General features: G+C 41.8%; 1 protein-coding gene across 1 annotated transcript in view; it reads left to right on the top strand.

The window, feature by feature from the left end:
* The first annotated feature begins 3,490 nt into the window (after window positions 1-3,490).
* The window catches only part of LOC104589756 (partner of Y14 and mago-like), a 61,847-nt gene continuing 41,103 nt past the window's right edge, over window positions 3,491-24,234 (top strand). The window contains exons 1-2 of the mRNA XM_010248178.3: window positions 3,491-3,881; window positions 4,008-4,124. Coding sequence (XP_010246480.1) covers window positions 3,687-3,881; window positions 4,008-4,124 — 312 coding nt within the window. The 5' untranslated portion in view covers window positions 3,491-3,686. The remainder of the gene's footprint in view (window positions 3,882-4,007; window positions 4,125-24,234) is intronic.

Genomic DNA, 24,234 nt, shown 5'->3' on the forward strand with positions numbered 1-24,234 from the left:
TAGGATACTTTAGGGGGTTGGCCCGACACAGTATATGGCATGTGTCGTGCTGGCCAAGCCATGTTTTTTAAAAATTTTGAAAAAAATAAAGAAAATTTTAACATAAATTATAAAAATAGACAAAAATTAAAAAGATCTTAAAATTTTATTTTATATGAATTTTGACGTATATAATTGTTTATATACACAATAATAAAATTGAAAATAAAATTATATATATTAATATATTATATAATTATTGTATATAATATATATAATATACAAATTATATTGTATACACAATGGGGTGTGGCCACACTCATTGCACCCCTACTCCTGCATCTTGTCACTGCCTACCCCTGCCTACCCTGCATCTTGTCACTGCTTCCCTGCATCTCTCCTGTAACGCCTCCATTGATTCATGCACAGTTTACTGGAGCGAACATCTCTCTCCATCTCTCTCTCTCCAATGGAAGGAAAAGCAAAAACCACTGGAGCGAACACCCTCGTAGTATGACTCTTCAGATGAATTCGCTAAGATTGATACTCAACGGATGGCTCATGACAACCACAAGATGAATGAAGCTGGTGCATTGGTCCCCCTCCAAGTTCAAGGTGATTCCGCCCTTTACCAGGCTCAACTTCCAGTCTTGGATCCGGTCGAGCCTCACCGTCACCGATGACCGAACAAGCTTCAGTCGGTTGTGTGTGTCGCTGAAGATTATATTGGAACCTGGAAGCAGAGTCTCAGACCCCTGCAACAATGCCATTTAATTTGCAGGATATCTCGTAGCCGTTAAATTTGCACTGGGGGAAGCATCGAGGCGGCAGGCTATGGCCTACGGCTATCTAGCCAGCAGCCTAGGCTAGGCCGCAGTCAACCAAGAGATTGGATTTACTTTTACAGTGAGCTCCCGTCAGCTACCACCCCATAGAATTCTGCAAGAAGATTTTTGGGGTCAGGCAACCTTTATAACTCTGTCTCCGGCCTTCAGAAAGAGGAGAGAGATTCACCAACCGGCAACCTCATGAAACTCTCAAGGAACGAAAATAATGGCACAGCTCGAAAGAGAAGATTAGGCAATGGGACGAGGGCAAGCTAGCTATTTGTACTTCAGATGTTGTTATTAATGATTCTCTGGAAACGACACAGCGTGGTTTCATCGGCCATTATTCAAACTAATAAACAAAACAGTGCGATTGCGAGTGTAAAAGCTTTGATAGCCGCTCTAACCACTTCATCGGCCGTTCCTGGAAACCACGCTCAAATGGCTCAGGGCTCAAAATTTTCATGCCCACGTCTCCGTAAAAATAAATGTACAAAGCTACCTGTTTATAGACTAGGATAATCCTTTCTAATATGTCTATTTATGTCCAGTGAACTGTTGATGAATCAATGGAGGCGTTGATCCTCTGTGCTCTAAGATGGTGGAACGCCGGTGAAAAGAGGTGCAGCTCCGATTCGTTGTCGTCTGGTACCAACCTGGGTGAAGGAGGTACAGATCTGCAACACTGATTCTTACGGGGTGAAGAAGCTTGCAGCATGAAGGCTGAGCAGAGCACCCAGGTTGAAGACTGATCGGAGAAGAAGGAAAATTGAAGACCGATGGTAGGTATGAATACACGAGAGTGAAACCAGGAGGAAGAAGAAGAACAAGGAGAGAGAAGAAGAAGAAGAAGAAGAAGAAGAAGAAGAAGAAGAAGAAGAGAGAAAGAGAGAGAGAGCGAGAGAGAAGAGAAGAGAAGAGAAGAGGAAGAGAGAAAGAGAGAGCGAGAGAGGAGAAGAAGAAGAGAGAGAGAGAGCGAGAGAGAAGGAGAAGAAGAAGAAGAAGAAAGAGAGAGCGAGCGATGTAATAAATACATCGATAATCGATGTAAATTTAAATTAAAATGTTTCCAGTGTAAAATTACAAAATTACATGTTTATCAAACGCCAATATAATCGAACCGGGGTGTAAAGTTTACCCCGATTGATTTTCCACCCCACGTACCCTCAGTTTTCTTTTATTTTTTATTTTTTGTATATCATGTATTTTCAGACTCATGATATGTTTAAATCAATTTCTGAAGCCTCATGGTAGATTTAAGTGGCCATTTAAAAAATAGGCCTTCTAAAAAATGGTAGATTTAAGTCTTTTACCCAAATTAGAATTAAGGTTGCGTTTGTTTGTAGTGTAAAGCCTAATTTAATGTAATTTTACATTTTGTGTTAGTTTTATACACGTTTGGATAGAGTGTAACAAACTCTCAAGTAGTGTAAAAGTTAACGTTTTTCTCTTCTCTTCCAAAAAACTGCTCCGCCTCTTCCTCATTGGTTTCAATCTTCACCGGCATCGTGCTTCTCTGGAACCTTGGTTTCAATCGCTGCATGATTTTCTTCTTTGTCTCCGCACTTTGCTTCTCTGGAACCTTGGTTCTTAAGCTTGTTGTGGTTTCAATCGCCGACACCTTGCTTCTCCGTCTCCATGCCCTACTTCTCTAGTGCCCTTATTCTTCAACTCGTTGTGGTTTCAATTGTGGTTTCTATCTTTGCACAACTCTCTTCTTTGGCTCCGCATCTTGCTTCTCCCATTTGTCGTTGTTTCAATCATCGGTGTCCTACTTCTCCGTCGTTTCAATCTCCGCTTCTCTGTCTGTTGGCTTACTCCAAGCCCATATAAAAACTCTACCAAAGATTTTACACTTTTTCCAAATGAATAAGAGTGTAAAATGAGCATTCCGCGGATTCAATTATTACACCAATAATTCTGTAAAGTTTTTACATCGCTTCCAAACGCAGCCTAAGGGAAATACGAGCGGAACGTACCAATACCATGAGATGCTGACGTGTGATGGTTTCGACTCTGAAGTGAAAGCTTGGTGGGCCCAGAAAAGCCCAGCTGATATTGCCCGAATCCAATCCACCACACTCAAACTTCTGCCCCTTAAAACTGATCGTCTTGGAGGCCCACGGTTTATTGGGTAGGCCGTCTCCAACAGTTGCAGCTATGATTAACCATGATTAGGGGGCATTATTAACTTATACATAATGTTTACACGTGGCAATTGAGCTAAATTCATATATTGGCTTAGGTCTACACTAGAAATGGGTCTGGGAGTCTGGGACCCAGTAAGTGGTGGGTTTTACTTGAAACATATAAAGTTAGGCTATAGAGGCCCAAAGATCCAAGCCCATCCATGCTCCTCACACAGCGCCTCACTCCGATCTCACATGTACACTTCACCATGCATCGGGAATATCTCCCGTGAATAATAATGTAATATCTCCCGTGAATAATAATGTATAAATACGGGAGATGTTACTAACATGGTAGGATGTGCGTATGAGGTTGATGTGAGACGCCCTGTGTAAAGAGCAGATCCGGTCTCATCATTACATCCGTCCAGTTTGGCCAATTTCATTGCCACGTGGCGAAAAACCAGGCTGCAAAGTACAAAATGCTTTATTAGGGACACTTACTGTTGACAAATGACGATGAACAAAAGAGCGTGAAATCTGAAAAGATCTCTCTCTCCCCTCTGACACTTGTTTTCACTCCCCTCGACGCTGCTTACAAGAAGAGTGTCAAGAATCAAAAACAGAAGAACATAGAGCAACCAATTAATCAAAGAAACCCAGTTTCCATTTCTCTTCTGTCGTTCGTCGTCGTCTCATTTCGAGTTCGTTGAGGGAGTATTTGCTTTTTAGATTTCAAATACATTCTTTGATGGCTTCCGGTGGAGGAACAGAGGAAGAACGGCAGAAAGAGCAGCTTGCTCTTCTGGGGAAACCCTTAAAAGAAGGGGAGAGAATTTTGGCGCCAACGAGGAGACCAGACGGGACAATGCGAAAAGCCATTCGGATTAGGGCAGGTTACGTCCCTCAAGACGAAGTTGCAATTTACCAATCCAAAGGTGCTCTGGTAGGAAAAGCGAATTTCAATCGTTTTCGCTTCTTTTGAAGTTCTCTGAATTGATTTGTGTCGGTCTTTGTCTTTGCTTATTATCGTCGGGGATTTTGCAGCCGATGGTGTTTTCTTTTGATGCAGTTAAGGAAAAGTATGGGCACGCCGGAGGTGCCCCCGGGGTATGACCCGGTTTTGGATGCGAAGCCGAAGACGAAGGCCGCTAAGCGGAATGAGAGAAAGAAGGAGAAGAAGCACCAGGTGCTTGGTTTATTTCCTTGTAATAGTTTTTGCGCATTTGGTGATAGTTTCGTGCCACTGTGCCAGATATGTGTCTTTCGAATCTTTTGGGATGGAGGTCTTGAAATAGCTAATACGGTAACTGGGGCTTGTTTAGAGTGCCTCTTTTTTTACAAAGATTTCTCAATATGTCATGGTTGAATTCTATGGAGAATTAGTTTATGTTCAAGAATGTCGAAATGAATGGTGTGAAGAAGTTGATGCACAAGTAGGTTATTGGGAGAGGAGTGGAGGACTTGAAGTTGCAAATATGGTGACAGGGTGTAGGGCCGTTCTTACCAGAACAATGGTGAATCAGTGAAAGATGGATTAGCCATCCTTTTATGTGATTGAGTTGGGCAGTCAACTCAAGAGCTTGCATTGTTTCATAGTGTGTATGCATTTTGGTTTGTTTATGGTTTGGATTTTCATCACTGGAGGCGAAATACAAGTGCAGTGCTCCCTTTTAGTTTCTTGATTGTTTGGGGCTTTTGGTGTTTTAAAAGTAAGGAGTGCAGTTAAGCACAAAGGGTTCCTAGAGCGAAAGGTGCAAGGTGAGGCATGCACCTCTTTGAAGTAAGGTGCCACTTTTGAAGAAAAAAATCAGAATAAATAAACTTATATATAAGAAGATGAAAATCCTATATTTATAATAAATAAAATATTTCAAAATGTTTATTAGCCCAATTGGTTAAAGCATCATGTTATTAAAACAAATATTGTAGACTTGTATTCTGAAATCTTATGTAGATAATTTTTTTAAACTCTAAACATCATAACTATAACCAAATTCAAGGTTAGAATATCAACAAGCCAGATTTAGGAACCTAGGTGATACAGGTATTGGAGGTGTGATTGAGAGAGGGACGGAGCTATCTGTTGGGCTTTCAGTGGCCCTTTGGGAACAGGTGACTCTACAAAGGCTGAAGTTTTGGTGGCTCTACTGGGATTAGGATTGCTAGAAACTTGGGAATCATGAGCTTAACAATTGAAGGTGATTTAGTAAACACAATTAAGTAGTTACAAGGAAGAGCTGAAGGTCCTTGGAGATTGGTGCATTACATTTCTGAAGCAAGAGACATTCTAATTAACATGTTTGCAAGTATGGTTTGGGTTCATAGGGAACTGAATGCAATTGCTGATGGTTTAGCTAAATCTGGGATTTATAGGGTTTCTTTGTATAGTGATACTGGTCTTCCTCTGTGTTGTGAGGGGTGGTTTTACTAGTACTATTGGTATGGGGGGTCCTATATTTTCTTATTTGTCTAGGGACCTCCCTGTAATATTATTTTTTATTAATATAATAGGGTGAAGTGGGTGCTGCCACGTATCGTTTCCTATAAAAGAAAAGTGGGTGCTGCCACTTACCCAATCATATTTTCCCTCTCATACATGGAATTGGAGTAATAATTTGTCATAGAAAATCTAATTTTTTTCTTGTGTTATTCTTGACTTATCAGTTTGACCACTAGAGGAAGCATACTCAAACAACTGGTTTGATCTGATTGCCACATCCAAGCTTCTATTCTCCTTCTTCTTTGGTTATAGCACCAAGTTTTTATTTTATTTTTCTTGGTTGAGCCTCCAGTGACTGAAGCATTTAAGAGGATTAAATAGTTCCTGTAAGGAAAGTTTCTGCTGTGTTTTTGATCTGGACTGTGTTTGGGAGCCTTGTAGAAGGCTGTTATGATCAAAGAAGGTGCTGGAAATTGACTGGAAGGTGGTTTTTGTTTGAAAGAAGGTTTTCCAAGTGACCAGTCATATGTTTTCTGTTTGCCAAGTGGAAACCAAAGGGCTGTTTGCATGTTGACCAGAATGTGTGTGCAGTAGTGGTTTACAGTGACAGTGTGTCATTGTGTGCATGGTACAAGTGGTTGTAGCCCTCATGTAAGTAGTTTGTTTTCAGTTTTGTCCCTCCTAATACAGTTGTTCTGTCATTGCCTTGGACTGTTAATGTCATGTGATTGTGTCTGCCCAGGAAGGGTCTTCTTTTGGATCCTTTTGGTGGTACTGGTTATCTAGTAGTAGTGTTTCAGCAATGTTCTCAGAGAGTTCTGTCACTTCAAATTCTTTTTGGGGGCTTGTTAATTCTGGTAGTGGGATGGACAATGTTGGATTTCCTGTATCCATTGTTTTTCTTGATGGGCTGGATTACTTGGAGTGGTCCAAGGGTGTGAAATGTTTGTTGGAGTCAGGGGAAAGTTAGGGTACCTCATCAAAAAGACTAAGAAGCCTATTAGTGAAGGCACTGAGTATGAGAAGTGGGAACAAGAGAACTATATGATTATGTCTTGGCTTACATCTTCAATTCAGCCTGCTGTTAGAAAAAAACTTTAAGTGGGCTGAAATCCATCTCTATTGAAAACTACTAAAAGAGAGAGTTGGCTGGTGATTCTTTGGTCTTGATTGAGATGTTGAAAGTTCCAATCTTCTAGGTTGAGAGAACATCAAGAGTTTTAGGGTTGTCAAACAGTATATCCAATCCCTGCCCCCAAAGAGCCTATATATCTTATTAGTTATAAGTATTTACAAAGAGGCCCTTGAAGGGCTAAAGATAAGAAAGAAAATGAATGCTATGGTACAATAGGGACCATAAAACAACATTACATCAAGTATCTCTATACTCCCCCTCAAAATGATGCCGAGACATAAGCATTAGTTTGCCCACAAGAAATAGATGTCTCAATCTCGTCATAGGCTTCGTGAGAATGTCAGCAATCTCTAAGTCGGAAGCTATATGAGGAAGGGAAATAGAGCCGGTAAGAAAAAGATCCCTGATGAAGTGACAATCCACCTCAATGTGTTTGGTTCTCTCATGAAACACTGGATTAGATGCAATCTTGATATCACTAGTGTTGTTAGCATAGAGAGGAATAGGCGGTGGGAGATGAACACCAAGATCAGCAAGGAGAGATTGAAGCCAAACAACCTCACTGCATACCAATGACATAACCCCGTATTCAACTTCTGTAGATGACTTAGAAACTGTTTGTTGTTTCTTACTTTTCCAGGAGATAAGGGAGTCTCCCAAAAAGACACACCATCCGGTAGTAGACTGTCTAGTGTTAGGACAACCTGACCAATCTGCATCAGCATAAACTCTCAATTGAAGAGGAGAGAAGAAGAAAAGAATAGTCCTTGAGACAGAGTGCCGCGAACATAACGGATAATCCGGTGGACAGCAGTCATGTGGGGCTGAAACGAATTGACTAACTACCTGAATTGCATGGGAAATGTCCGGACGAGTCATGGTGAGATAAATGAGAGACCCAACCAATCATTAGATTTAGACATCTTGACATTGAGTTCCAAAGGTGTATCAACTTGTTTGGTGTCTGTAAGACCAACAAGCTTAATAAGATCACATGCATATTTGTGTTGACAAAGTAACCATGGCCGCTACGATGTATTTCCAGCCCCAAGAAATAAGTAAGAGAACCCAAGTCTTTCATATGGAAGGAACTGTAGAGAAGAGACTTAAGTTCTTGGATTCCAACCTCATCATCCCCTATCAATAACATATCATCTACATGCAACAATAAGATGGTAATGCCTCGAGGTCTTTGACGGATGAAGAGAGAATAATTAGAGGCACTCTGATTGTAGCCAACAACCACTACAACATCTCGGAATTTCTCAAACCAAGCACGGGGAGCTTGTTTGAGACCATATAAGGATTTCTTTAACCGACAAACAAGAGAGGGATCACCACTGTATCCAGGAGGAGGCTTCATGTATACTGTCTCCTTCAAATCGCTATGAAGAAAAGCATTCTTCACATCTAACTGAAGTATGGCCCATGAATGTGTAGCAGATAAAGCTAAGAGGATACAGACTATAGTAATCTTGGCAACACTTGAAAGAAGAAAAAGAAGAATTGTTTACTGTATTACAGATTTGAAGAGAGAGAGAGAGAGAGAGAGAGAGAGAGAGGAGAAAAGAAAGAATTTGAACAAAATACACTTAGTGGCTTTGGGTTCAAACTTGGAGCGATGAGGTCCAAGGATTTGAACAAAACAAGTACACCCAAAAGTTTTGAGGGGAAGAGTGAATAGGTCCTTATCTGGATATAGAAGACTGAACGGGATTTGCATGTTTAGGACTTGTGAAGGAACCCTGTTAATGAGGTATATGGCTGTATGGATTGCATCTCCCTAGAAGCGTATGGGAACATGGAATTGAGCATGATGCTTCTGGCTACCTCTAAAATATGTCTGTTTTTTCTCTTAGCAACCTCGTTTTGCTAAGGTGTGTGAGGATAGGTGCTCTAATGAATGATCCCATGATCAAGGAGATAGGATGCCAAGGGTTTTGCAAAGTATTCCTTGGCATTATCAGATCTAAGAATCTTGATCTTGGTTTCAAATTGAGTTAGGATCATCTAATGGAAAGCTTGGTCAGAGAGGGAACCTCATCTCGAGAGTGCATAAGATAGACCCATGAAAAACAGGCATAGTCATCAAGAAATAATAAGAAATATCCGTACCCCCCCATGGTGGGAGTATGGTAGGGCCCCCAAACATCGGTATGCACAATCTCAAAAGGAAGGTTGCTTCTTTTATTACTTAAATGATAAGATGATCTACTATGTTTTGCAAGTTCACAACTTTCACATTTTAACCCAGACACTTCTACTGACTTAAAGAAGTTTGGAAAAAGACTCTTTAAAGACCCAACAGATAAATGACCTAAGCGGTTGTGCCAAAGCATAATCTTACTACAAGACTGAGAAACAAACAATTTACCTGCTTTACTCTACTCCCCCTGTGAATGTTCCAGCAGGTAGACTCCATTCATCTCATGGTCAATCCCAATCACCTTCTTCGTTTCCAAATCCTGAAAAATACACTGATTAGGGAAAAAAGTTATCGAACAATTTTGATTTTTAGTAATATTACTAACTGAAAGTAAGTTAGCACTAAGCTTGGGAACATGCAAAGCTGAGGATAGGGTGATGGTATCTGATAATTTGATGTCTCCCTTGCCAGAAATTGGTACAAGAGAGCCATCAACAATAGAAACTTTTGTCTCTCCCAGAGGATAAACAATAGGTGCTAAATAGAGTAGATATACTGGTCATATGATCTAAAGCACCTAAATCTATTACCCAGGAAGGTCTAGTATTACCTGGGACAAAAGCATGACAAGCACTAGCTCTTGTACTTGTATGAGCAAGGGTTGAAGTGGGCTGTTGAGCTGATGTAGGCTGAGCTGAATTACTAAATTCATTTTCTAGCTGAGTCAGAGCAGCTCGGGCTGCAGCTAGGGTATTTAGAGGAGTGCCTCTTGTGCTTGATGAAGTTGTACTATCAGTGTTGACAGCCATATTAGCATTCCCTTTCTTATTTTTGAGCTTTGCTGGGACTAGATTAGGGTGCAACTTCCAACAGGTGTCCTTAGTATGTTTAGGTTTCTTGTAGTGTTCACATACTAAGTCCTTCTTAGCTTCCTTCTTCTCCTTATCCCCCTAGATTTAGGTCTAATTTCTACCAAGGCTGATTCGGAGGGCTGTTGCTGCAACATAACCTTTCTCCTAGTTTCTTCACTATGCACTAGGGAATAGGCTTGTGATAAAGTCACACTATCTCTTGTCAACATCTGTTGTCTCACAATGCCATATTCAGAGTTCAGACCAGTTAGGAACTCAAAAATTCTGTTAGTTTACCTGCTTTCTATATGTTTGTGTATCTTTCTGACTCTCCCACTCAATTGTTTTAAGATGGTCAATTTCATGCCATAGGGATTTTAAGGTTGAAAAGTAAACAGAGACTTGCTTCTCTCCTTGCCTCAGATTTTTAACCTCACATTTTAGCTTATAAGCCCTAGCAACATTAAGAGGCTGAAAGTAAGTTTCCTTCATAACATCCCATATTTCCTTAGCTGTTTTGGCCCACAAGTAGTTTCGGTTGATGTGTGGCTGCTGAAGGGATGAGAGATCCATCATATGGATGGCCGAACCCTGCAGAAAGGTTGGGCGAAATTTAAAAAATTTCCTCTCCCCTTATCTGGGAATCACATTCCCTGTTTTAGAAAATCTGCATTTTCAAGGATCAGTCTTGAACCATAAACCAAACCAGATATGAAAACAGAAGTAGGAAAGGGATATACTGAAGGGATGAGATATCCATCGTATGGATGCCCAAATCTTGCGGAATAGAATGGGCGAATTTCAAAAATTTCTCTCCATCCTACTAGGAATCATATTCCCTATTTTAGAAAAATCATATTTTTCAAGGATCAATCTTGAACCAAGAACCAAACCAGATCTGAACAAAAGCAGTAGGAGAGGGATATGCCTGATACAGAGAAATAGTATCTCCCAATGGAGGTGTTCACGCCTAAGGAAGGAACCAAAAACTGCTCCCACTGAAGATGGCGCAGTGCAGGATGGAGCAGGATCAACAGCGTTCTTCAAAAGAACCGGATCCTTCGCAAGAATCAGCTAGACGACACGTGAGCATTACTTCCAATCAGCCCTTTCACAAAGGACTGGTATCAAGATTCAATCTTGATCACTCCTACTGACAAAAGGAGATCGAACTGGTAGATATGGCGGCGGCAGGAAGGAGGCGGCAAGAGAGATTTAGCGCAGTAATGCTGAATTCTCTTTTCTGTGATTTCAGCTCTGAAGACAGGATGTGTTGTGTGTCAAAAGGCTGCCGCCCCCTCCTTTTATAACCTTAAAGGGATCAGCTCCTAATCCCATTAGGGAGTTGCTGATCCAAATCATATTTGGATCAGAATTCCCTTTAAGTGATAAGGGTAAACCCTTATCTTATCTGTAGATTAGATCAGCCTTCTCCTAATCTTTTTAGGAGGTTTCCAGATCTGAATCACATTCAGATCTAGACTCTCTGAGTGGATGGGGTTAAGACCCAATCCTATCTGCTAATCTAATCTCAGAATTCGCCCCTCATTTAATTGATCAAATCAGCCCAGTTCGAAATGGGTTTTAGGCCCATTAAGGTTATGTGCTCACTTAGCCTTCCAAACTGCTGCCCAGTTGGGCTTCATTGTATGGCGTGGGACCCAAACATTGATCTACACATCAACCACATGGGTTCAGCCCAGCCTTTGTTACAAGGCCCAGCCGAATACACTGTTGTGGATAGCGCACCCCCTGAAACCCATCACGTGGGCTCTATGGGCCCAACACTTACCCTAAGTGGTCCCTGGGCCAAGCCACATTGTAACACCCAGGGACTGTGGGCAGATGCAAGATTAGCCCATCAGGTATTACCCTCAATGGTCTTACACTTAACCTCTCAGCCCATAATGATCATACACTGCCCGACAAGAGAGGACCTCTCCCTCGGCTGCAAGGAACAGTGCTGCACTCTCTACTCACATGGATCCCGGGAATTAAAACCTTTTGCAAACGTTTGAAACCGTAACATATATATACTTTTATATCTCATATAAAATATATTTTGCAAAACAAATCTCAACAATTGAAATCGGCTGCCGGCAGTCTTGGTTTCCATCAGAGAGAGTGCATCCCGATCATTACCTTTGTTCGACAAAGGGGCTGATCCTGTCACTATGATCACCCACTCAGATGAATTCTCGGACTGTCCCAACATACCCAGGTTTTGACCCCTGCTAAGGATCTCACTGATTGGCATATTAAAAACATCCGACACCTAGTGCAGTATCATAATCGAGTCTAGGGGTCAGGTGTAACTTTCCAGTTTTGCCCATCAATCTCCAAGGTCCAGGGCAATACTGGAAATCTGGTCCGATTCAAAGATTCAATTAATCCTACACTGCATGTGCCTGGCGGCTGAGACATGCCACCCCAACAATTGGCAGCACAACAGTGTCAGCCTTGGCAGGATAAATCTCCCCAGACTTATCCAACGGATGTGAACATTCTAAACTAGCACGAGTCTCATAAGTATCCAGTTTAAGGGTATTATACAAACACACCACAGGAACATGAATCAAATATGTACTTTATTCATTTACAATAAATTCATAATGTATATCATTCTGATTGGAGCTAAGGGCATACAACTGTCTAACATATACCTGATACGGAGAAATAGTATCTCCGAAAGGAGGTGTTCACGCCCAAGGTAGGAACCAAAAACTGCTCCCACTGAAGATGGCGCAGTGTAGGATGGAGCAGAATTAGCAGTGTTCTTCCAAAAGAACCGAACCCTTCACAACAATTCGCTAGGGCCGTGAGCACAACTTCAGATCAGCCTTTCTCCAAAGGTTGATATCAAGATCCAATCTTGATCGTTCCTGCTAGAAAGAGGAGATCGAACTGGCAGTAATGGCGGCGGCAGGAAGGAGGCGGCAAGGAGAAAACAGCTCAGCCTCACTGGGTGCTATGTTCTCTCTCTGTTTTGAATATGATCATCTTCTAAAGCTTCCCCCCCCTTCTCCTTTTATAAACTTAAAGGGATCAACTTCTAATCCCATTAGGAGTTGCTGATCCAATTCAAATTTGGATCTGAATTCCCTTTAAGAGATGAGGATAGACCCTTATCTTATCTGTAGATTAGATCAGCCCTCTCCTAATCTTATCAGGAGGTTTCTAGATCTGAATCTGTATTCAGATTTGAACTCTCTGAGTGGATAGGGTAAGACCCTATCTATCTGCTAATTTAATCTCAGATTCGCCCCTTTAATTAACTGATCATATCAGCCCAGTTCGAAATGGGCTTTAGGCCCAATAAGTATATGTGCTCATTTAGCCTTCAAACTGCTGCCCAGTTGGGCTTCCTTGTATGGCGTGGGACCCAAGCATTGATCTACACATCAGCCACAAGGGTTCGACCCAGCCTTTGTTACAAGGCCTAGCCGAATTCACTAGAAAGCCCAGTGAACCCCTGAGCCCATCATATGGACTCTATGGGCCTAACACTTACACTAAGTGGTCCCTGGGCCAAGCCACCTTGTAACACCCAGGGACTGTGGGCAGATGCAAGATTAGCCTATCAGGTATTACCCTCAATGGTCTTACACATAACCTCTCAGCCCATAATGATCATACATTGCCCGACAAGAGAGGACCTCTCCCTCGGCTGCAAGGAACAATGCTGCAATCTTTACTCACATGGATCCCGGGAATTAAAATTTTTTGCAAACAATTTGAAACCGTAACATATATATACTTTTATATCTCATATAAAATATATTTTGCAAAACAAATTCTCAACGATTGAAATCGGTTGCCGATAGTCTTGGTTTCCATCAGAGAGAGTGCATCCCCGATCATTACCTTTGTCCGACAAAGGTGCTGATCCTGTCACTATGAGCACCCACTCGGATGAATTCTCGGACTGTCCCAACATACTTAGGTTTTGACCCCCTCTAAGGATCTCACTGATTGGCATATCAAAAACAACCCAATTAGACACCTAGTGCAGTATCATAATCGAGTCTAGGGGTCAGGTGTAATTTTCCAGTTTTGCCCACTAATCTTCAAGGTCCAGGGCAATACTGGAAATGGAACAAATATCTGTGAGCTGTTGAGTAAATGGAACAAATCAAGTAACTAGATGGCCTTGCTTGACCTTCTCATGAACAAAGTGATAATCCAGTTCTATATGCTTACTATGAATATGAAAGACTAGATTTATTGACATAAAGAGGACACTCATGTTATTGCTAAGCAATGTGGCTGGATTTTTGAGGGGAAAGCCAGGTCTTGTAGTAGGAAGAAAAGCCAATTTAGTTCTGCAGTAGTGGAGGCCATGGAACAATACTCAACTTTTGCACTAGAATGAGCAACTAGTGATTGTTTCTTTGCTGCCCATACAATGAGTTTCAAGCCTAAAAAGACACAATAACCAGTGGTGGATTGCCTGGTAAGTGCGCATCTAGCCCAATCTGCATCAGAGAAACCATACATGTCCAACAAGCTTTGCTGCATAAGATGAATGCCAAAATCAGTTGTTCCTTTGACATATCTCAAAATATGCCTCACAAGCTGAAAATCATGCTTGGTGTGATCATGCATATGTTGACACACTAGATTGACTGCATGACTAAGATCTAGTTGTGCCATGGTAAGGTATTGTAGAGCGCCAACCAAGCTCTACCTCAAAGGCATCTTTAGGATTTGAGCCTCCAGTTCCACTTACAGTAGAAGTTTTAAGTACCATTGGTGTTGCAACTGAGCAACTGACTTGCACTCCTCCATATGAGCACAGTAAGAACTTTTCATGCATACTTGTCTTGTCACAAGAAAAGTCCTTCACCTGTAGATTGAACTTCGATACCCAAGAATTAGTGAAGGGACCCAAGATCCTTCATAGCAAGTTCTGTACCTATGACATCAGTGAAGTGTTGAAGAAATTGAGAGTTTCTCCTTGTCAACACTATGCCATCAACATACAAGAGAAGATTGATAGTGTCCTTGGCATGATGTAAAACAAAAGTTATGGATCATGCATGCTATTATAAAATCCCTTTGCAAGAAGATATGTACTGAACCTGTTGAACCAAGCTCTGTGGGTCTAGTTTGAGGCCATACAAGGCCCTATTCAACTAGTAAATATAATTTGGGTGAGAGGAATCATGAAATCCTGGTTGTTGTTCTGTTGTTTTGTAAACATGGGCGAGCTTCTTGAGATATCCATTAAAAAAAGCATCATTTACATCCAATTGTTTAATTTCTCAACCACAGTCAAGAGAAATAGAGAGAATAAGTCCTATTGTTTGTGGTTTTACAACAGAACTGAATGTTTCTTCAAAGTCCAAACCAGGGATTTGACCATATCCCTTGGCAACAAGTTGAGTTTTCAGTCTTTCAAGACTCCCATCTGACTTCAGTTTGGTTTTAAAAACCCATTGAAAACCTACTACATTTATAGTCTTGGTCTGAGGTACCAACTTCTAAGTTGAGTTTTCATGCAATGCCTTCAGCTCATCTTTCATAGCTTGAGTCCATCCCTGAGGTTGCTTCGACTGTTTTTGGTTCTATTGGAATAGAGGTAGACTTTTCTTGTGAAAGTAATCCTTGACCCAACTTTTGTAGTTGTGCCTTCTTGTGGTCATAGGATGGGTATTCAGTGTGGGAGCAGCAGCTGTGATAGGGGAATCAATATGCAATGAGTTGGAGATATCTAGTATGCTGGAAGGATTAATTTCAGCTGGAGATCCATGTTCTTCTTCATTAGCAGCCTCTATGGCCTGTGTGTCATCTGCAACATGATGAAGATTATGGTCAATTATGTTGTCAATTGTAGCATGTGAAGTTGAGGCTGAACCATAGCTCGTAAGGGTTGTTCTTCCATACTTGGGGTTGTAACCATGTGATTGGTATTCCAGTCACTAAACGTACTTAGCTCTAATCTTGTGCTGCTAACATGTGAGGAATCAGTGGGTTTAGCATAAAGAAAGATATTATCATCAAATAGTACATGTTTAGACATGTAAACTCGACTAGTTGCAGGCAATGTTTTAAAACATGGAGGTGTGATTTGAGGTGTTCCACTACCTAGAGGTGTGAGGCGTAGTTTAGAACATAAGAGGCGTAAGCCTCTCGAACACAAGGATGCGTAAACCTACTTAAGAGGAGGGGGGTGAGGAGGAAGAAGGAGGGGGAGGAGGAAGAAGAGGAAGGAGGATCTCATTTTTCTTTATTTTTAATAAAAATCTTTTATATTAAGAAGAACGAAGATGTTTAGGAGTGAGCCCCTAGACAAGGGGGTCTAGGGGCATTGCTCCCAACTCACTTTCTTTCCCCTTATCTGTCCTTCCTTTCCCTTCCCTTCCCTTGCCTTGCCTTTTCTTTTCTCTTTTTTCCTTCTCTTTCTTTCTTTTTCTTTTCTTTTTTTGCCTTTTTATATGAGGTGTGCATGAGGCGTATGCCTCTAGCACGCCTCATAAAAAAGGTGTATGAGGTGTACACCTCAGAGGTATCAACATCTTTGGCGTACTGAGGTGTACACCTAGGGGTGTTTTGGGGGCACCTCGCCTAGAGACATGCCCTTATGTCACAAGTGTCCAATTTGCCGCACCATCAAGTGCCTTCACCACGCCCACAGCCTGCCATCCGAGTGTCCAAGTGTGTGTCTTGGGTGGGGGCATTGCATGATTTTGTATGGGGGGATTGCCAATGGCATTACTGTAATTCTATAGTATGGTTTTTCACCTTTTTGATGTTTCTTATTGTCACTCCCCCAAAAGCTTAACGTACTCTTGGAGGGGAGGTAGGTAGTCGAGTGAATCAAGAGATTGTAAAGGTTAAGCATGAGATCCCCTCGACACTGAACTATGTGCTTATGCTTGCCATCCATTAATGCAATACAATTTGCCTTTTGTCTAATTCGTGTGCCATCTTTGTTTCCTTTTCTTGTGTTGTTGCTTGTCGCTTAGGCTTACTCGTCGCATTCGAGTGCTGCATGGGGCCCCAACGACTAGCCCCGTGACAGTTGGTATCAGAGCAGGAGCTCCTACACACACATTGGACCCTGTCTTCGCCCCTACTTCAGCACAATGAAGAGTAACCGGGACATTGCCGATGACACACTACACGGGCTGCACCAAGCCCACGACACTGATGAGGCTCCACTCGACGAACCCACCAAGACACAAGCCCCAAAGGGCCGCACAACTAAAGCTAGCAAGTGCGACAAGTTAGTCGACCAACTAGCTAGCATGGACATGCGCATCCTACGTTGTGAGGTGACAGTGGGAGAAACCCGAGATCGGGTCGATGAACTCCACCTCAACCTAGAGACTGTTGAGAATGCAGTGGTGGAACTAGAAGGGCGTTTCAATGGTGCCTTCAGAGACATGCACACCACCATACAAAACTCGGGAGTGGAGGCTTCCCAAAGTAGCCTACAGGGCTTGCTAGACAGATTTCAAGCGCAATTGGACGAGATGAGAAACGAGATGACTCTCCTAAAGAGGGCAGTGGCCAACTCATCTAGCACTCTATCCTAGCTTCCATGCACATCAAGATTCGCGAGCCAACACCTTACTCGGGTGCTCGGGATGTTAGGGAGCTTGACAACTTCTTGTGGCATTTGGAGCAATATTTCTCTACCATTGGCATCATTGACAACCAAACTCAGGTACGTATAGCCGCTATGTATTTGACTGATATCGCAATGTTATGGTGGCGTAGGTGTTGCCAAGACATTGAACGTGGAACCCGCACCATTGACACCTGGGTTGGATTCAAGCATGAGATCAAGCGTCAATTCTACTCTGAAAATGTGGAGTACATGGAAAAACCTTAGACATCAAGAATCACTACATGACTATGTCAAGGAATTTTTGGCCTTGACGCTTGAGATCTTCGACATGTCAGACAAGGACCTCCTGTTCAATTTCATGGACGGTCTCAAGCCATGGGCTGAGCTTGAACTTCAACAACGCGGGGTTAAGGACCTCGTCACTGCCATGGCCGTAGCTGAGCAGCTTGTTGATCTGAGGGCACTTCAGGAAGAAGAGCAAAAGCCATCCAGTCCACGTGTCATGAGTTTGAGTGGGGGAGATCAACAATCAATCTCTACAAAGGAGAAGCCAGTGCGCACCGACAAGCCCATCAATCACCAACAAGGGAAGAAGCCACAAGGAGCCTAAAGCCATCAGGCCATCGGTACACCAGGAGACCAACTACTCCTCCCGCACCTTGTTACATTTGCAATGGAAAGCTCTGGACTAGCGACTGTCCTATGCGGAAGAAAATCAATGCCCTCATCGCCAAACTCAATGATGATGAAGAGAGCGGTGAGGAGAAAACCACAGCGGCGCCAAGAGTAGGCGCCCTTCAACTTATCAACGCCATGGTTAAGAAAGAGGCCACATCCAAGCGGCCCACCAAAGCCCACAAGGGGCTGAATTATGTAGACATCACCCTCGGCGGGAGGCCGACCCAAGCCTTGGTGGACACTGGGGCCACCCACAACTTCATTTCGCTTGCGGAGGCAAAGCGACTCAGCTTGACCACCACCAACCAAATAGGGTGGGTCAAGGCTGTCAACTCAGGGGCCAAAGTAGTAGAGGGCATGGCTCGTGGAGTAGAACTCCAAGTTGGACCATGGAAAGAACCCATCAATCTATCTGTGGTACCTTTGGATGATTTTTAGGTTGTTCTTGGAGTGGAGTTCCTCACGCAGGCGGAAGCAGCACTTATGCCACACATTAGCAGCTTACTTATCTTGGATGAGCATTCCCCTTGCATGGTTTCGGTATCATCAGCCCTGTAGATACATGGGAAGCAACTTTCAGCCTTACAGTTGTACCAAGAAACAAGCAACCATGAAGCTAGCGCCGTGTCAACAAGGAAGACCCCCTGTCAATCATCACACATCAACACTGGAACTGGTTGGGAAGTCGTCACCAGGAAGAAGTCTCCCCCAAAACCGTTCCATTTCCAGTGCCAACACCAACGCCAGCGCCCATGCCAGCACCAACATCAGCATCAGCATCAGCATCAGCCTCAACATCAGCAACAACATTAGCAGAAGCCGCAAGCGCCCGCAATTGATGGGCCCAAGGGAAGACCCAAGGCCAACTCCAACACCCAGTTTACCTACCATAATGGGAAGAGAGTGCCACCCCAACTCGATGGGGACCATTCCAACACTCGGCCTTCATCCAACCCATATAGTAACCCCCTCTTAATCCAAATTCACCGTTTGCACCAATCCTTCCCTTAGCTAGTAGTGCAAGCCAACCCAGGCCTCATTTGATATACTTTCAAGTCGCTAGCCAAGGACTTAATCTAACATCTAGCCTTAGGTCTCCCTAGCACCTCAGGAACCATCAATCCCATCACCCCAGCACTTGCCCAGGCCTTAGAAGAGAAGAAGCTCGTGGAGCCGCTAAAGAATCCTTCACCAACAGCAGTTTCACGCCACAAGCAGAAGTTGGTCTTCGAGGACGAAGATCAAATTGAGTGGGGGAGACTGTCACAAGTGATCAATTTGTCGCACCATCAAGTGCCTTCACCACGCCCACAGCCTGCCATCCGAGTGTCCAAGTGTGTGTCTTGGGTGGGGGCATTGCATGATTTTGTATGGGGGGATTGCCAATGGCATTACTGTAATTCTATAGTATGATTTTTCACCTTTTTGATGTTTCTTATTCACTCCCCCAAAAGCTTAACGTACTCTTGGAGGGGAGGTAGGTAGTCGAGTGAATCAAGAGCATGTAAAGGTTAAGCATGAGATCCCCTCGACACTGAATTGTGTGCTTATGCTTGCCATCCATTAATGCAATACAATTTGCCTTTTGTCTAATTTGTGTGCCATCTTTGTTGCCTTTTCTTGTGTTGTTGCTTGTCGCTTAGGCTTACTCGTCGCATTCGAGTGCCGCACGGGGCCCCAACGACTAGCCCTGTGACACTTAGGTGTATGCCTCCCATGCCTTTCAAAACACTGGTTGCAAGATAAAGGCACCAATAACCCTTTTAAATAATGCTATACCCAATTCATTTCTTGGGGCTCAAGCTGAAGTTGGAAGATAAGAAAGTTAGTCTTCTTCTTTGTAATTCCTATTGTGATAATTAATGAACTATGGTATTGATCAAAAAAAAAAATGCTATACCCAATAAGCACACATGAGAGACCGAGGAGAGAACTTGTTCTGAGCATGATCTTGCAAATAGAGGAAGCATCTACATCCAAAAATTCTGAGTGTAGTACAGTCAGGGTGTTTCCTTATTAGAATTTTGTATGGACTTTGCATGTCAAAAGAGGAGCATGGGAGCCAATTTATGAGGTATGCTGCAGAAGAGGCTTGAAATTAAAGGAAACAAAAAAGGTTCAAGAAATAAAAGAAAAAGGAAAAAGAAGGTCTCTTGATAGGAGAACAAGAAGTAGAAGTTGAGAGAAGAGGGAAGAGAATGCCAATAATGATTTGGAGCTGGCACTTGAGTGCAGATGGAATCTTTTCAGTGTTGTCTTTCACCAGAAATCTGTTAGAGGGAGACAGATCTGAATTTCCTGCTGCTAATATTTGGAACTCAACAGCCCCTTCCAAAGTAAATGCCTTTCTCTGGGCTGTTGTCTTGGATCGATGTCTAACCAAGAAGAACTTGGTTAGAAGAGGAGTTCACATTCAAGATTTACAGTGTGTGTTGTGTGGTCAAATGGAGGAGGAAAACAACCATTTGTTCTTACATTGTTCTGTTTCTGCTACATTATGGGGCTTATCCTGGGCCGTGCCAAAGACAGTGTTGGATCTGTTATGGTGTTGGGAATTTCAAGGTTTGTCCAAGCTGGTTAAAAGTGTATGGAGGTCTATTCCTGCAGCTGTGATTAGCATCATCTGGGCAGAAAGAAATAGCAGAATCTTCCAAAAAAAATAAAAGATGTAGACAGTCTTATTTCTATTTCATTTGGCAAGTTGGTGTCTTGGATTGTAGCTGTAAAAGGTCTCCAAACCAGGGTGTTTGGAGCCCATCTGAGTTGTCACGCTGTGATCAATCTTAAAGGAAAGGTCACATTTTGTGCCTTTCCCTGGGTTGCTTGTAACTCTTATTTACTAGATTAATAAAATGCTTACTCATTTATCAAAAAAGAGTTTATTGGGCTTTGGGCCTAGCGTTTGGATCTTGTGTGGGGCCTCTTTGTATTCTTCATTTCTGTTATTAATAAAGTTCCCTTGCCTTTTTTCAGAAAAAAAAGAAAACTGGCTGCTCTCCCATTAACTTTATACTTGAAGAGTAAAAAATATACAATGTCAAACATGCCCTCAATAGGGCGGCTATTGTCTACACACTTAAGCACAACTTAAAGAAACATTAAATTAATGAGCCTTGGGCCCAATGATACTAACTAAATAACAGAAAAATATAATAGCAAATCCTCAACACTCCCCCTCAAGTTGGGTAAATGTCACACATTCCCAAGAATCTCAACTTGTGTAGATCATATCAAAGCTTGCCTTTTGCAACTCCCTTGGTGAGTACGTTAGCTAGCTATAAGTCAAATGAAACACATGGCAGGCATACTTCTCCTAATGTCTCCCTTTATCTTATAAAGTGTTTGTCTACTTCAATATGCTTTGTCCTATCTTGTTGAACTGGATTATGAGTGATGTTAATTGTGGCTTACAATAAGGATCAAATCCAAAGAAGCTATGAGACCCCATAGGCCATAGATCTGTATTCAGATTCTACACTAAACCTGGCCACAACTGATTTGAAACCATATTACCCCCAACAAAGGTGTAGAATCCTGATGTAGACCTCTTATCATCTAAGCATCCAGTCCAATCTGCATTTGTGTAGGCCTCTAGCTTCATATGTCCATGATCAACAAACAATATTCCTCTACCCGAATGCTTCTTCCAATAGGCAAGAATCCTATTAATGGCTGCCTAGTGTTGAACCCGAGGAGAATGCACACACTGGCTCACAACACTGACAACATAAGAGATACCTTGACGTGTCATGCACAAATATAGTAGTTGTCCCACCATCCTCTGATACCTCCCTATATCCTTTACTACCTAACCATCAGAGGCATTAATCCTGTGAGTCTAATCAATAGGTGTATTAGCTGGTTTAACTCCAAGTTTTCTGGTCTCATGTAACAGATCAACACATGCTTTCTTTGGGAGAGGAAGATATGTTTGGACCTTGCCACCTCAATACCCAGAAGATATTTTAGTTTTGCAAGGTCCTTGATCTCAAACTCTTGTTGTAGGGACTTCAAGGCATCAATTTTACTCAGATGATTCCCTATAACTACAATGTCATCAGCACTTACTATTAGCACTGACACAAGTGACCCCCTTCTCTTCACAAAGAGTGTATGATTTGACTGAGTCTGTATCCAAAACAAGTCATTGCTCCCCTAAACTTGTCAAACTATGCTCTAGGTGGTTGCTTCAATCCATATAAGGACTTCTTTAGTTTGCATACCTTTCCTCCACTTACATCATCATAAATCCCAGTTAGAAGGTCCATGTAAGCCTCTTCTTGCTAATCTCCATTGAGGAAGGCATTCTTTACATCAAGCTGAAAGAGTGGCTAGGAGTAGGTGGCTGCTAGGGATAGCAGAACCTGAAGTCCTGAACCAAACTCATTTTGGCTATAGGAGCAAAGGTCTCCAAGTAATCTATCCCATAGGTCTGTGTATATCCTTTTACAACAAGCCTCGCCTTGTACCTTTTTATACTTCCATCAGTCTTATAGTTCATAGTAAACACCACCTACATCCCATTGTCTCCTTATCAGTAGGTAGATCAATTATCTCCAATGTCTGATTTTTAATTAGAGCCTCCATTTCCTCTTATATAGCTTCCTTCCACTTAGGTTTAGAGAAAGCCTTAGTAATGTTCCTGGGTATAGACATAGAACCAATGAAGAAAGGAAGACATGGTAGGAAGAAGATAGGCTATTGCAAGAAAGATAATGTGAGATACAATGGGCTATACACTTTCTCTTCCTCTTGTGTAGAGCAGTGGGAAGGTCTAGGTCATCTGTATAAATAATGTTAGGCATAGGTGTATCATCAACAAGATAGAAACATCAGTAGGCACAAGAAGAATTCCTGGATATATGTTAGCTGAACTTGGACTCTCCAATGAGCTGATGGGAAGTGGTGCAGGTTCCCTTGCTGGAGCATGTGTAGAATGAACTCTCTTGCGTTGGCGTGTAAAGAACTGTGAGACCGGACATAATGGAGCAGGTAAAGAAGCTAGAGCAACTGAAGTAGGTAAAGGAGCAGAACGATAGCTTCCATGGTTGATCCCTTTGCATAAAACCAATAGGGATGTTTGTTAATGCAGGAGCAAAGTAGTTAAAACTTGAACTGAACCTGTTATGTATCTTAGTATTATTGGACAATAGGGGCATTTTGGTCATTTTATATGTTGCCTATGGGGTTCAGTCTAAGAGTTTCATGTGTCTACTCATAGTTTAATGTGCCTAAGTTTCATAATCATTGGTTGCAGAGAGTATAGTGAATGGCATTGGATTGATTTTTTTCTTATGATAAGTGATTCCCATAAAGGCATAAACCCTACATAGTGAAGTCATTTTAGGTTCTCTTTTGGATGATTCCAGACTTTCTCTCTTCTTTCTCTACATTTTCTATAATTCTGCACGTATCAGTTTCAGCCATCAATAGCTTGTAAATTTCTCATTCAAAGTAGTTTATTCAACATTTCTAAAGGACTGAAAATGAACCAATTACGTTTTTCTTTAGTTTACATTAAAAACATGAAAATATCATGCTTCCTCTGTTTTTATCATTTTGTGTTAGACCTTCTCCAAATGATCTCATATTTGGTTGCTCCCCGTAGGTCTTCATTCCCTCTCATCCTACAAAGTTTCATAAAAAAGCTTCATCCGAAATCCTAGCCTCTTGGAATTTTGGGAGTTCCTCTTAGGGATTTTTTTCCTTTTGTGGAAAACATGTTTAGAATGTCTTCAATTGTATTGTCTAATATAGTCTATCATTCTAAATATCTCTACAAAGTTTAATAAAAAAAATCCATCTTCATGCTTAGTTTTTGAATTTCCTTTTTTTTTTCACTATCCCACGTAGAATCTGTAATCCCTAACAAGGGACTCAAAGAGGCAGGGTGGAGAAAAACTAAGAGAGAAGCTAATGGTAGCATTACTGGGTGAGGTAGACATGTTTGGGTGTTGAGGGGTTTGGCAGGAAGAAATAATCTTAGTTTCACTGGCTTGTGGCGTTACCAATGTTTTAAAATGCAGAGGCGTGACACAAGGCATTCCACTACTTGGAGGTGTTAGTCATATTTCAGACTTCAGAACATAGGAGGCATAAGCCCTGAACATGCATTTTTTATAGTTATATTTGGAATTTATAATAATAAAACATTATATTCAAATAAAAACAGTTGTTTTAAGCATGATAGAATACATAAGTAAGACTTAATTTCAATTGTCAAATTATCAATAAGGTCAATACTTGAGTTTTCAATCCCAAGTTCTCAACTCATGACTAATTTCCATGTAACAACTGACATGAGTGACTAAACAAAATACAACAGCATTCACTATTCAATTATGGAATATGAATTATGAAAAATCTTTAAGGACTGAGGTTCAATCAATAGACTAAATCCTCCTCTTCCTCCACAAGAGGCATCATTATCAGCTTCAATATTTGCATCTTCTACATTATATGTTAATACA

Source organism: Nelumbo nucifera, chromosome 1, assembly GCF_055504915.1.
Source record: "Nelumbo nucifera cultivar China Antique chromosome 1, China Antique-T2T, whole genome shotgun sequence".
Taxonomy (NCBI): Eukaryota; Viridiplantae; Streptophyta; class Magnoliopsida; order Proteales; family Nelumbonaceae; genus Nelumbo; species Nelumbo nucifera.